General features: G+C 39.4%; 1 protein-coding gene across 1 annotated transcript; it reads left to right on the top strand.

Annotated features, from left to right (window-relative positions):
- Positions 1–309: 309 nt before the first annotated feature.
- Positions 310–14,821, top strand: LOC118752623 (pneumococcal serine-rich repeat protein-like). Its single transcript, XM_036487512.1, is given in 7 exon segments — positions 310–3,009; positions 3,011–4,040; positions 10,339–11,175; positions 11,272–11,417; positions 11,864–12,001; positions 12,085–12,866; positions 12,937–14,821. Coding segments are annotated over 7 exon segments (5,958 nt in total). The 5' UTR covers positions 310–411; the 3' UTR covers positions 13,364–14,821.
- Positions 14,822–15,063: the final 242 nt, after the last annotated feature.

Raw genomic sequence — 15,063 nt, forward strand, 5'->3', positions numbered from 1 at the left:
GAGAATTTTCAATTCGATAATTTAGAAATCGCATACATTTGCAAATATGTATTCAATTTACGAATTTTAACGACGATAGATTTTGATAGTTAATCATTAGAGAGATCAATGTTTCAATCTAACTTGACTGAAACATATATCCAGTTAAGCAATTGAAGCGCGTCCAAACCTTTCGGAAGTTAACTATAGATTTTCAAAAAAAAATTTAAATTTATCTACTAAATATATGTTAAACGTTTGTACTTTAACTTAGAACTGCATTTGTATTAAATATTTAAATAAGAAACTTGTATTTCTTTGCTAATTTCAGACTATGGCCACACCGTTTTCACTGTCTTAAGTACCACCTCCTCGCGTAGCACGTCCATACATCCACACACACAAACGAATAGCGTCATCCTCAACCACAACATGTCCTCTTCGATATGTCCACACTTCACGCAGAACGCGTGGAAGAAAGACCTCTGTTCTAACTGCTTTAAATCCAAAGACGAGCACAAGCCCGGTAATTCCACATACACATCTAAATACTCTAGCGCCATGGATAGAACGAAGTTCGCCTCTAATTTAATGTCCAAAAACGATTTGGACAGCAAAAAGACTGATTACCCAAACAAATATAAATCACCTGCAAAGAGCATCATGAAAAAATCCTTTGCTTCGCTTAAATCGAAAACCAGCAAAGGTAAATCGCATAAGGTATCCTTTCCGAAAAATATCTCAGAAGTCATCGGCATCGGTGGCGAATGGTCCGACAATGATTCCGATGACGATGATGATCATGATTTCATGAATATCGGCAATGAACGCGACGACAATGCCGCCACCAGCACCGACGACGAGGAGACACTCGAGCTGAAGCGCATCACTCGCGCCAACACCGACTTCAATATGAACAACGGCAACTTGCTGGGCGATCCGCAGGAAAACATTAAGCGTTCGTTTGCCGCGCTAAAGCTTGGTGCACCACAAGTCGACAAGGAGGGTAAAAAGCAAACGCTCAAGATAAATGTAATGCCATTTGGAGCCACAGCCACAACTGATTCCGCCAAGACAGCGCCTTCGATTACCGCCACAACAGTGAAGGCCAAATTTGAGACGAAAGTAAATGAACCAAGCGAACCGGCGGTGGTAAAGCACTGTGCGACGATTGTTAAGTCAATGAAGAAGCCAGCGACTGCAACAGCATCGGCATCGGCATCGGCATCGGCATCTCCAACGACGACGACCGCAACAAAGATAACAACTGCAGCTGCAGCAACAGCAACAGCAACAGCAACGAAAACAGTAACGTCTTACATGGCTTCCAGCGCAAGCAGTTTGTTGAGCGGACAGGCGAAACAAGAAGCATTGGCATCGAGCGATAGCGATGGCAAGAATAGTCCGCCCATCGAACGGGCCATGGAAAAATCGCTGCTGGACGAAATCTCCGAGACACTCGAAAAGAAGCAGAGCGAATGCAAGAAACTGGCAAGCGAAATGGAGGTGAGCACCAACACTGCGAACAACAGCAGCAGCAACAATAGCACAAACAACAACACAAATGGTATAAGCACAGTAACGACAGCTACCACAACGTCGAAGATTAAATTCGAGATTAGCAGCTTGAGCGATACTATGGAGAATAAACCATTTCCTGAGCTTAAGAAGCCGATCGCACGCAATCCACCTATTACAAAGGATCATGCCAAACCCAAAATAAGTGTCTTCCATAAATACTCGGACAGCGATAGCAATTGTTCGGACAACGAGAATGGCATCTCGGCGTACTACGATGTTGTCGAAACGCAAATAAGCTACGAGAATCTGCCAGACGGCAAATGTGATTTACAAGATAAACCAGCTGTGGCCATTATTGGATCTACGACCACAGTGCCAGCAGCGGAGAATAAGTGCAATAAGAGTGCAACTAGCAACAATGATTCTTCCATCTTCACCAGCTCCCAGTACATAACGGACATGCTGCTGTCGTCGAAGACGCGTGCTGCCTCGTATAATCTGCACGAAGGCAACTTTATGACCAGCAAAATAACATCTGATGGCATAATTGTGACCAAGTGTAGCTCGGACGACGCGCTCGACTCGACGGGCAGCAGTTTTGATGGCAGCAGTGATGAGGAAACCTCGTACAATATGATTCGCAGCGAATCGGACTCTGGCATAGGCATCAGCATTGGCAATGAATACAAGAACTGCGGCGCCGAAAAAGAACGCGTGCGTGTTGAGAAGAAGCTGAGTGTTAGCACCAATAACTCAGACTATGAGGATATACAAGTGGCCAATCAAACCAACACAACAAAACCAAAAGCTGCTACAGTGGCTACAGCGAAGACTGCATTTATTTTAGATAAGAGCAGAGAATTGCATGGTGAGCCGGATGGTAGCGCGGATCCAGATGGCAGTTTGGAAAACAAAGAGACAAATACGACTCAGCAACAGTCACAGCCACAGCAGCAACCACAACCGCTGCCTGCATTGCCTAAATCGCCACCACCTACGAAAATAATTGATGCGCGTCCCTCATTTCTACATGGACTGCAGAAACAGCATCCGCCCATTTTGTTGAAGAAACCTGACCTGCCAGCAAAACCGGTGGTGTCACCAACCTGTACGCCGCTCAAGGCATTTGTTGGCAAACGTACTCCGACAAGTGCCGAGCAGCAGGTCATCAATCAATTACACATGGTCATGTCAAAATCTAACGAAAACCTGAACTTGAGCTCAGTGACGCCAGACGCATTGAAAGATGATGCCAAGTTAAAGAAGGGCAGAGCGCCAAATCCACCGCCCGAACAGAAAACGAGCGCACCACCAACACCCGAACGTGACTACAATGTTGCACTAGAATTTAATCAGACACGCGGCTCATCCAACGATGTGCCAGTGGAAGAGACGATTTCTAAAAAAGTCGCAAGCGCAGAACAACAGTCAGCGCCGTCGCCTTCCGCCCAAACTCAAAAAGAGTCCAAATCAAATAACGATTGTAGCGTTGATGTGAAAAAAAACAAACGATCGCGCCGAAACTGAAAAGTCTGCCACCGCGAGTTGTCAGTCATCCAGTGAACAAACACCTACATCAGCTGCAAGCAAAACCACCACAGGCTGCCCCATCATCGCCGCAGCAGTATCGAACCCAGCAGGCGTTTACACGCGCAGGGCAACACTGACTACAACGAACGCTACACACAACAATAATCCGAACAATGCCAAAAACGCCTCTTCGCCGGTGATACGGGAGAAGGATAAACGTGAACGCGCCACTGTCAATCCCAAGTTCCGCAGCCTCAATACATTCGTTACGCAACGCAGCAATGCGCTAAAGAACATGCAGCTACAAACGGCCACATCATCGCTTAGCCTCAAGCAGTCGCTCACACCAGAGCCATTGCCAAAGAATCACAAGAACCTGTCATTATCCGAGGAGTGTCTGACCGATCTGACACACACAAATACGACGGTGAATCTGCCAACATTGCCGCCGACAAGTGACAAAAAGTTGACGCCTCAGCAACAGCAACAGCAACAGCAACCGCAGCAAACGCCGCCACAAAAGACCAAAACGAAATTTTCGATCAAGAAATTTTTGCGCATGGGTGCCAGCAAAACGACAGACAATCTGCACAAGAAGGACAGCATTTACTCGGAGATTTGTACGGGTGAGGAGGCGGGTGTCGTGGGTAAGCCACGCTTAGTGATCATCCATCCGATCGACATTAATCCGACAGCAGTGGAAGTGGTCAAAGACATAACGAAGACCAATGATGCGGTAGCAGTCCAAACGGTGGCCGTGGTGACGGCTAAGCCACCGGCACCGCCACTGCGCAACATAGACGCACAACGTTCGCACGAGCTAAACAAGCCGGCACGTCCGCCGCCACCAAAGAGTGCAGAACTGCGCCGGAAGCAGGCAATCATTGGACTGAATGCCATATCGATGACGGTGACAGATGCACCCAACGGTCGGAAGGCTGGCGCAATCACTGCGAGCGAGGCAGGTGGCTCTATGAAATGCAAGTCGGACAATGTTTATGCCAATTTAGGTAAGTGCTGCCAGTTTGCTTGTAATGTGTTTTACAATTATGTTAAGGCTCTTCGAGAGTCATGGCTAAAGCGAAACGTGGTAGGTTGTTAACACAGAAAATAAAAACCTAATTGTCCATTTCCACAAAAGCAGTTAAGAGCTGAGATAAGTTCAAGAAGTTTTACATGGGCTGATCGACAAGGTTTGTTTCTTACCATTTTCTTTTTAACCTTCGTTTTCTTGTACTTAATATGAGCAATTATTTAGGCCCTTCGAAGTGTAATCTCCTTTTTCAAATAGGCTTAAACTGGAGTTAAGGTTTGGTGGAAATGAACTATGGATAAGCCATTCATAATTATGACAAAACTAGATAATGAAAAGTTGGATAATGTCATATGTATATACAAAAATATGGGCATACAAAAAGTAGCAACGACTTTTGAAATGTAGAAAGTGGTCCCATCAGTTTCTGTATATCCCCTTTAGTTTTCGAGATATAGACTAAAATTGTATCAGTAATTTTGTACAAATTCAGTTAATAATGCAGTCAAATGTCGATATTGATTTTTGTATATGTATATCCTTTAATTTTCAGGATATTGGGTAAAAAGTATCTTTAATTTAATACTAATTTTTATCACATTATTTCGTATCTCATACAACGCAAAATTGTTGGCAAATGTCGCATGTGACAAAGTTTTACTGAAGAAAATTCTTCTTGAACTCAAAAGTAATTAACATTGAACAGTAAAGGTAAAATAATTTAAGAATTTCGTCCACTAGTAACATTCTCCGAGACTTTGAAGAAAATCTATCATCGCCTTTTTCAGAAATTGCATTGCAAACGAAAGATAACTAAGTATATATACATGTAATTGAGTTTTTAAAATACCAAAAATGTTTGACCATTTTTAAAACGTATGCTTTTTTTCATAAAGTTTTTAAATTACCAAAAATTAATGTCCACATATAACAAAGTAATCGGGCCGAGTTTTTAAATGCCTGAAATGTATGCCTATTTTGTAAATGACCCAAAGCTTTTAACAAAGTTTAAATACCAACAATTCATGTTCAGAATTTGGTTAAGTTTTAAGTTCCCAAAAATCGATGTTCAGTTTTTATACATAAATATTTATGTTCAGTTTTTAAATCACCAAAAATCGATGGCTAGTTTTTAAATACCCGAAAGTTATGTCCATTTTTCAAATGACAACATTTTTTCAAGAAGTGCCCAAAATTTATGTCCAGTTTTCAAATGACCCAATAATTATGTCCAGTTTTTACATATCTAAAATATATGTAGAGTTATTATCCGTTATTATTATAAAATTTATGTTTTGTTTTCGAAAGTTTCAAGTTTATATTTGAATGGCTAAATAGTTATTTCCAGTTATTAGATTACCAAACATATATGTCCAGTTTTTAAATGGTCAAATATTTATGTCCACTTTTTAAATGCCAAAAATGCATGTTCCACTCCACTACCCGTTGCAAAGGAATACAAAAATAAAAGTTAAAATAGCACATCGAATCAATCATGCCACTTGAAATTAAGAATATTTAGCTATAACTGTGCTCAGCATTCTTAACTTATCATTGGCAAAAACGTCCACTCCTTGGCATACCAAAGCCGATGGGCGTACAGTCAAACAATGCGAAGCCAGCCGCCACTAAAGTAAATCTATTCCGAAAAAACATGTCACGTTCCAAAAGCTCAATATCTAGATACCTAAGTGAGTAGCTCAAAGACGTACGACCTTCAAGATGATAAAAGTAAAAAGCACTTACTATGGCCATCCCAATTCAAATTCATGTGAAGTAATGTACCAACGGCACGGTCACCGCACCTCGTCAGCGACCCATTTACCTATATATATATATATATAACTGGTGAAAATAACAAGAAGTAGCAACGAAAAGAAAACCAGTAGGTATGCGATTCGATATGTGAAAAGGAGAATAAAAATCTTCTGTACGTATGTATGTACATTGTATATGTTTTCATAGAGGTACCATACATACAAACAATGAATAAGCATGGATCGATCATTGAAGTCGTAATCATCCAAAAATACGTAAAACGAATGAAATGCGGCAAGAATGTCATGCCTCTTACTTATTCAGGAGCATCAATAATAAATGCTAGTTGATAAAAAAAAAAAATTACCAATGTATGTATGTATAACCGCTTATTTCCATCAAATATAACTGTAAAACGTGTGGCTGACTGTTGGATTAACTGGGTTAAGTGTACATACATGCTAAAGCTAACACGCGCATACAAATTTTGGTTCTTTTGTATACTCCCCCTGTGGGGAAAATCTCTAGTTCTGAACTGGGGCGCTTCTAGTACATTTAGACCCAGTACTGGTTCGCGATAAATCTCTTTTGCATGCAAGCAACTGGCGTATTTAACATGGCGATGTCCTAGGAAGTGTCAATTGCCCCTCGCTGCATCCCTTTTTCGAAAGTTCCGAACTAGTCCTAAATTCTATAGTTCCGAACCAGCTCTAAAATCGACAGACGAAAGAAAAAAGTATCATGATTTTTCAATCTTTTTGGTTCTTCCGTGTGTGCGATTTTAAGTTATTTTGGAAGAAATGTGTTTTCAATTTGAAATTAAATTTGTTTGAATGATTGTAAGAAATGTACGTTTACAAACCTTTAGCTGTAGCTGACTTTGCAGAGGTGCTCGCTGTTATTTCTTAGATTCCAGACGGTCTCAAGATGTTGAAATGTTAACACAAATTTTAGTTTTGTATTACCAAGCTATGAAAAAGCATGTGCGAAGCACAGAATAGAAGCGTATTTGAACGAAAAAGCCGCCGAACACATATCTATGTAAACTAAACAAGCCCCCCGCTGCATCCCTTATTCGATAGTTTCGAACTAGTTCTAAATTCGACAAATAAGATCTAGTTCGTTCTGCATCCCGTTTTCTATAGTTCCGAACCATTTCTAAATTCGTCACTTTAGATATAGATTTCTAGTGAAAAAAACTGAAAAAATTAGTTTTTAAAAGTACCACTTTTCGCCGATTTTGGACTGGTGGGGATAAAGATCTAGTACGGAAATACAAATTTGGTTCACCAGTTCGGGGTTTCCCTGCAGGGTCCATACTTCATACAAATGAATGTATATGTATATGCACTTGAAAGTATCTATGATTACGCACATATCAAAAGTTGTTCTTTAAGTTAGAATGGAGCAAGCTGATGTGCAAATTTTTACTGCAAATGTATGTATATTCGAAATCGGTTGACGTGGTCCAAAGTTATGCGGTAACATAGATAAAAAACAAAAAACAAAAAAACCAAAAAAAAAAATATTCCGACGAACTGATAACCTCCCCCTTTTTTGGAAGTCGGTTAATTATCTCAGATCTAACCGATAATTTTTCGGTGTCCATCCTGTTCAAAAAAAACGCTTAGGAGTTTTCTGGAAGAAAAGCTATAAACTAAGTGGTACTGGCAACTGGTACTGGTAAACTTAAGTAGTAACAACGTGAAGAAAATAAAATTATATCGCTTTTCTGAGGCATCCTAATGTACATACATACATATGAACATATGTACATATATAACTAAACATACATACATTTAGCCACAAATTTGTGCATGCTTAAGCTCGCACACCTGTGCAGCACTCGACCTCTGAGTGCCGCTTCCATTTACCGCCAATGTTGCGGTCGAACAATCAAGTCGTCGAGTCGCCCATTCAGTTGGTCAGAAGCTTACTACATCAACAAATCCTATAGCGCATCTTAATCCCCCCATATTCTCAATCGTTTTGCTACCGCAACATAATTTGTTATATTCTTGCTATTACCAACTGTTGCATAAGTAGTATGTATGTATGTATGTATGTATGTAGGTGCATGAATAAATTTGCGAGTGTTTGTGAGCCAAAGCTCGCATCCGTACTTGTTTGGTTCGGATTTGGGTCACAATTGCAATTATGCCGTTTGACTTGTTTGCTGGTCGAATAGTTGGTTTGAGTCTTATTTATGTATTTGTATGTATGTATTTTTTTACTTAACTTGTCCGGCATTCTATTTTACCGGTACGGTTGCTGCTGCTGTCAGAGTGTGCTTCGTGTTTCTGCAGCAACTTGGCTAATTCAAGTTTAATGATTCTTGGCCAACACTGTGCCACTGGGAGTACATGTCGTAAATGATGTACTTGCCAGCTGTGGCATTTGGCTTTGTGCCGTTAAGACAAGGTTAATGAAATCAGCTATGCAAATAAACATACTAATATACATACATACATAGTAGTAGTAATGAGTGAGTAGTGAAATGAAAATGCGTAACGATTTTTTTTTATGAAATATGAGCATTAAAGCGTGCATACATGGCGTATGAGTAACAGTATTTCCTGCTCATTTTTCATACAAAAAACCTTTGCGCATTTCCATTTGACCACTCGTTCTTTATTTATCCATCGATTTGTTTCATTAGTAACTTGATTTGTTTGTAAAAGAACAAGCATTAGCAAAACTGCAAGACTTTAGCACAGATCCTGTTAGTTTTTATAATTTTTCTCCTGTTAAAATTTTGATTATTTTATATTTTTTTACTGTTTTTGGACCACTCTAATGTACATGTTATATTTTGTTCTCTACGCGCTTTCTTTTGCATTGTGCTCAATGGGCACAATGGGTATTTACTAATAAGTCGTTAACAAAAAGCTACATTGTTATTTTTTAAATAAATTAAATATCGAATCAATACAAAAAAAAAATGTGTTAAATAAGTATGTGCTATGTTGTGAAATGTAGAGCAAATCATTTAAAAGAAGTTTAGCTTGGAACTTTTTTGAATAATTTACCATGAAAGAGCCATAAAATCTTTTTTTTTTTATTAATTCTATTTCAACAATGACCAACGTGTCTAGATTAAAGATGCTACGTTATTTAAATCTTTTAAATTCTTTATACGAGTACATTGTCATTCCTTAAACTAATAGACACCTCGCATAGAAAGGGTTTGACTGTCTCATTATACTCATTGATACCGATTCGTTATCACTAAGAGGCTTTTAATTCTAAGCAAAAGCTTGTAAAAGTGTATTTTGTATACAGTCAGTTTTTCGTACCAAATTTTTATTCAATCAACTGTAAATTTTTGCGTCTTGAAACTTGCACTTTATTGTACTAAAATTTAATGGGTATAACTGCATACTCAAAATTTTGCGAAGAAATAGAGTTGAAAAATTTTTAATTTCCTGGTAATTTCGAGCTCTGTATGAAATTAAAAAAATGTATTCTTATAGTTTTTGCTGTTTAATGAACTACTTATCTTTTTATTAAAAATATATGAAAAATTTAGTATGGCATATATGTACGTATATATGTAAATACATAAAATCTTCATTATTTGCAATTTTCGTAGTCAAAGTTTGGGTGTTGGTTTGCAAAAATTAAAGTCATTTTAATTTTGTTTTATGTTGGCAACAAGGTTTGTCGTCTGTATCAATATCAATAACTCAAAAATACTTTAAAGGATTTTAGCCTGAAACCCTGGATATAAAATAATTGCTTATAAAAAAGATTCCTCAACTAGAAATGATGGTATCTACATACATATCGAAGTACTCCCCAACATAATTAATGATTTAAAAAAGCATATAATTTTTCCTATAATTCCGATATTATTAAATAAAGATATTAAGAAATTTATATAAAAATTTATTGATTTTGCATTTTTAGAGCCTCTGCTCATCGCCTGGCTAGATATCCAATAGCAATTTTTCAATGCTTTCATCCCGGACAGTACTATCGTCGATCATGTATACGTCATACAGCTTCATCTAGCTTTTGATTTAAGATATTGTTTAAGTTTTCCATTAGTTGTTGCCACTAATATGGGGTAAAGTAAGTCCGCTGGGACATTATCCCATTATTCCGAGTCAGACTGCTTACAACAAGAGCGCGTCATGTATATGAAGGCCACAGTTATAAGACACAGTACCGTATTTGGCCATACATCCCACAGTACAGACGACACTCGGAATTACAGGTGTGGTTGGCCTGGAACTATCAGCTCTGCACTCAGAGCGTTACTCCACGTATGGAGCAATACCAACAGCCTTGACCCCCACCCAATGGAAGATAACTTATGTACGCCATACAGTAGTGCACAGATTAAGGTTACCACCACAAGAAGTAAAAGCAATTTATAACTGTTATCTAAATCGAATTGTTTTTTTTTAATTAAATAGTTCGTTTTAAACGCAGAAAAGATTTAAATTTACTTAAATTTAAAAATTATTCAATTTCATCAATATACTACGTTATTTTTTTTTTTATATTTGCAGGCGAAATTCGCTCATCGATTGCACCGCGCAAGCCCGAACGTACGGCTAGCATGCGGGAGCGTGAAGCACAATTGGAATTGGCACGTAAACGACACGCCGGAGCACGTAGTGACAACGCCGATACTATCTCGATTTGCTCGTCAAACGGTGATAATGTATCGTTCGAACACAACAGCTCCAACACTAGCAACAACAACCACAAGCATACTTCAACCAATCCCAATGGTGCAACCGCAATCAATACCGTCGTCAACAACATTAACAACAGCAACAGCGGCAAGAGAAATTCAAACGCAAACAATTTACCCACATTGAGTCCACAACTCTCACCGGCCGATAGAGCTGTCACGCCCACAACGCCAGCGGGCGATGGCAAACCACCGACCGGTAGCCGTACGAGTACCTTTGAACGTCGCAAAAGTGACCCAAAAATTGCTATCGCCAATAAATTGGAAATTTTTGAAAATCGCGCAGCCAACAATGCACTGAGTAACAACACAACAGCAATGAATGGTGGTGCCGCTGCCTCACTCAACCAGCACAATGAAGGGCGCCCAACCAGCTTGAAGGATTCGGTACGTAAAATTAACAGTACAATCGACAGCTACTTGAAGGACAAGCGCGACTATGAGAATATGTATGAAATGGTCAAGAGTCCATCTTCGCCACCGTTGCCGCCGACGCGCTCCGTCGATTTGTCGCCCGGCCAACGTTTGTTGCCGCCACGTCGGAACAATAACAACAATAGCAACCTGTACTCAGACACAATGTCGGTGGCGAGCTATACACGCAGCGAATATGGCCCCGGCCGTAACTTTGGGTTGAACAACAGTTTAGGTAAATTTGGCATTTTCAAGTTCAATTTACATATTTACGTTTACTGTTATTTTAACTGCCTACTTACTGCCTTATTTTCCTTCGCTTTCCGCGCAGCCAACATTCCACGCATTATTTCAGCTTCATATTGTGGCAGTGAGGTTGGCGAATTCGAAATCTATGCGCCGTACAGTTATTATGGCAGCGAGGCAGGCGGTGATGTAGCTACCGATATTAATGATAGTGTATGGGGCATACCATCGGTAAGTGAAAGTTTGCTATATACACATAGAAATGTAATGATATCGGTGATAAAATAATATTTATATTTAAGTAAATACATATCGATGGCCCCCTGCATTACCGACACAATTCAAAATTGCATGCTTTTTAGTTATATGGCGGTTTAGGTTGATTAATAACCATATTTTCTGTGGAAAATCGACTTATGTACTATGATTTCTTGTTACCAATCCACAATTGTGTCGTTTACCAGAAAATCTAGGTAGGCAACTCTTATTACTGAGCAGTGGCACATGTCACTCATTTATCGTAAATATTCGCATTAATCAAGCACTGTTTAACGAATGTAAAAAAAATAAATTGCACCCCAAAAAAATATTGAGGTGTAAATATTGTATGGAATGTCCCATATACAAACACATAATATGTATGTACTTATACATCCTACTGTTCAAACCTTTTGCAGGCCATCAAACATCGTGCAAAGGCTACAAATCGTTTGCGCATGCGCAAAGGTCGCAGTGTTGTACACAAAACCATAGAGGACAATTACACCGCAGTGGTCGTGGCAAATCACGAAGCCTTAGCACAGGTGCTCGATCAGGTGTGTAGCGCCCAATGTGTCTTAATGCCCGAAATCAATACAGTTTATAAATACGCATGTAATTCTGATCTTCCCATATACAGCTCCAACAGACACCCGTCATTCCACCCGCACTGCGTCCCCTAGCCAACGCCATTAATTTACGCTTTGAGGATTTCACCATACTGGATGGCGCGCAAGCATTTGTTGTCGGCAAGAAAGCCTTCCATGCGGCACTCTGGACCACAGCGCCCGTCACCTTGGCGCTTTCGGCAGACTGTAATCAGCTTTCAGGTGTTGGCGGTGAATTGAATCAGCTATCGGGTGGCGTCTGTGGTGTACTTAATCCAATTACGGAATTCTGTGATTTGGTGCCCAGCTATCACTTGCCGTTAATGCCCTCGACAGCTGTGACCTTGTTACAGGCTACGATTTCGGTACTGCCACGCTTGCAATTGGACACGCTACAATCGATCGGCGCCATACTCAAAGGCAAATCGCAGGTGTTGGACAAAAGCAACTTCAATTTCCGTGGTTCCATACCGAATTTGGCTGCTAGTGGATTGAAGGATAGCGCTACCATAAATACATTACGGAATGTGGTATCTGTGCAAAATCTGAGCACTTTGAACGAAGAGTCCTCGTTAGAGAAGTGTGGTAGCAGTTCGTTGGAGGCAGCCGGGGATAGCGCTACAATGCTGGGCATGCCAGCATTCGACGATGTCATGACACGTGAAGTGGCTTTTATAATGCTGCAGCTGGTGAATGGCATGAAGAATTTGCAGGCCAAAGCGATCGAGGAGATGCCGCTGAGCTTATCGAATGTAGTTCTATCCAAGGATGTGGAGAATAAGGATGCGCAGGCACGTCTCTGCGTGTTACAAGGGTGAGTAATACATTTTTAGTAGAGCACTGATGTTGGTAAACATTTGCCTGAATTAATTTTGTATTTACAGCAACAACAATGACGAGGACGAACCCATGGGTACACTCTGCAAATGCGCACACATCGCGCTCACCGAACTGCTGCCGCCAACTAAGGTTACGCCCATTGTTGCCGATATATTGTTGCAAGAACGCGCCGAATCGCTATCAAAATCCAAATCGGTACTGGAATTTGTGCTTTGGGGTCCATCAGATGTGGTGCTTTCAGGTACGACTAAAGAACGTGAACTTGCATTGCAACGTTGGTTGGATCTAGAACGTGCCACGGTTCTACACGGTCTAGTGCGTACGCGTGTCGAGCTAACTGTCTACGATGAATGCCATTTGATGTTCTTGGTGCGTTCAACAGCAAAAATGATGAATGATGCGGCCAAAATTGTATGCAACTATCAACAGCCATTAGCCGAGCTGGGACAGCAACAACAGCAAGGGGAATGAAGTGGTTATTTTCGACTTGAGGGCGTTCGTTGCAATACGAGTTTAGGATTTACATATGTAATGTATACTTAAGTAATAGAGGTTTTCATGATGTAAATATTAGAACAGAGAAACAAATTATCTGCGTAGTAACGTTAATGGGAAGCTTAAAAGTTTCTAAACTTTTTCTCTGGTCCTTTTTGTAACAACTCGCTAATCGATTTCCAAAATTCAATTCAAGCAAAATGTGCATCCTAGCAAAATTAAACCCACAGGCACTTTTCGATTAGATCGTATATTGTCGGTGATACTGCAATACGGTCTATGGCGCCTGTTACACGATCAATACGGGTCGCGATTGATGGATCTTAAAATATTGATGAATTGTGAGTGTGTGCTAAACGTTCAATATTTATCGCGTCAGTATTTGCATAGTTCTTGTGGTGAACGCTTATTATGGCGCAAAAAAAAATTATTTTTTACCAATAATTTACAGGTAATGGAATGCATTATTATATATAATTCTTTAAAAATTTGCAATGTTAATTTAAATGCTTTAAATTTACTTTGAAAAATTTTAAGCGCCAAGAACAAATACGTTTGCGATGTTCGCATTATGAGAGTACAAGTTGTACTCACGAAATGTATGGATCACGTTTTAAATATGCTACAACTTCAATATTTATTTCGCGATCCGCGATCTGTGATCCGGATTCCTAGATATTTTACTATCCGTATCACGATGTATCAATATTTGATGCTACACCTTCAATAAATATCAAGATCCTTATATTTGGATGGCGAACCGTAATGATGGTGTGACAGGCACCTATGTCAATTAGTACCCTGTCTATTAGTAAACTGTCAACTGTTCGTTGAAAAGATGAACGATTAACAGAAGCGATACAGAGATGACACGTCATTTATCACCGACGATATGCTGGAGACATTGTAAATGTTTCTCTATTGTTACGCAACATTTATTTCGTACTATATTTTGGCCGTAATTGTGTGCAACATGAACTTATAAAAACTACGACCACGAAAAATTTAAACCGAATTATAATTTCCGGCACCATGTCGCCCAAACTAACATTCGCTGCGCAATATTTAGTTTTCACGGAAATGTTGCGAAGGATTTATATTTAAATTTTTTCAAATCTTGATAGCGTTATTTCGCAAGAAATACTAATAATCTAACAACGTCGGCTGCAAGCAACATTGTTGCCGAGAAAATATTGTTAACAACATGGTCTTAACCACTGTATGCCAGCTGAAAATTCATTAAAAATATGCTCTCTATAAAACTAATATTATTTCGCAACTTTGACAACATTATTTACCGTCATTCCGTTACAAATTTGTGAATAAAAATTAATTTTGATGCCCGTTAATTTACTTGGAAACAGCATCGTGAAAACTATTTATAACGAATAACAAAAACCGAATCTTCAAACAGTTGTGTGCGTTTAAAAGAAAGTAAATCCAATCATATCGTTGTGTACTTGAGAAGAAAACACTTTCAGTGATTAGTGTTTTGTTTAAAGATATTAAAATCTTACCTGCGGCTTATCGCCAGCTTATGGCATGCAAATACTTTGCTTGTGTAAAGTGCCAAATTTCCAAAATGAAAACTAAAAACGAAAAGCATAAGCAAAGTTTGTATGAAGTAGTGACTAAAAGAAATAAACGAAATTTTAGAAATGCTCTCTCCTTGTCAA

This window comes from Rhagoletis pomonella, unplaced genomic scaffold (genome assembly GCF_013731165.1).
Source record: "Rhagoletis pomonella isolate Grant_MI unplaced genomic scaffold, Rhpom_1.0 Rhpom_scaffold_01695, whole genome shotgun sequence".
Lineage (NCBI taxonomy): Eukaryota > Metazoa > Arthropoda > Insecta > Diptera > Tephritidae > Rhagoletis > Rhagoletis pomonella.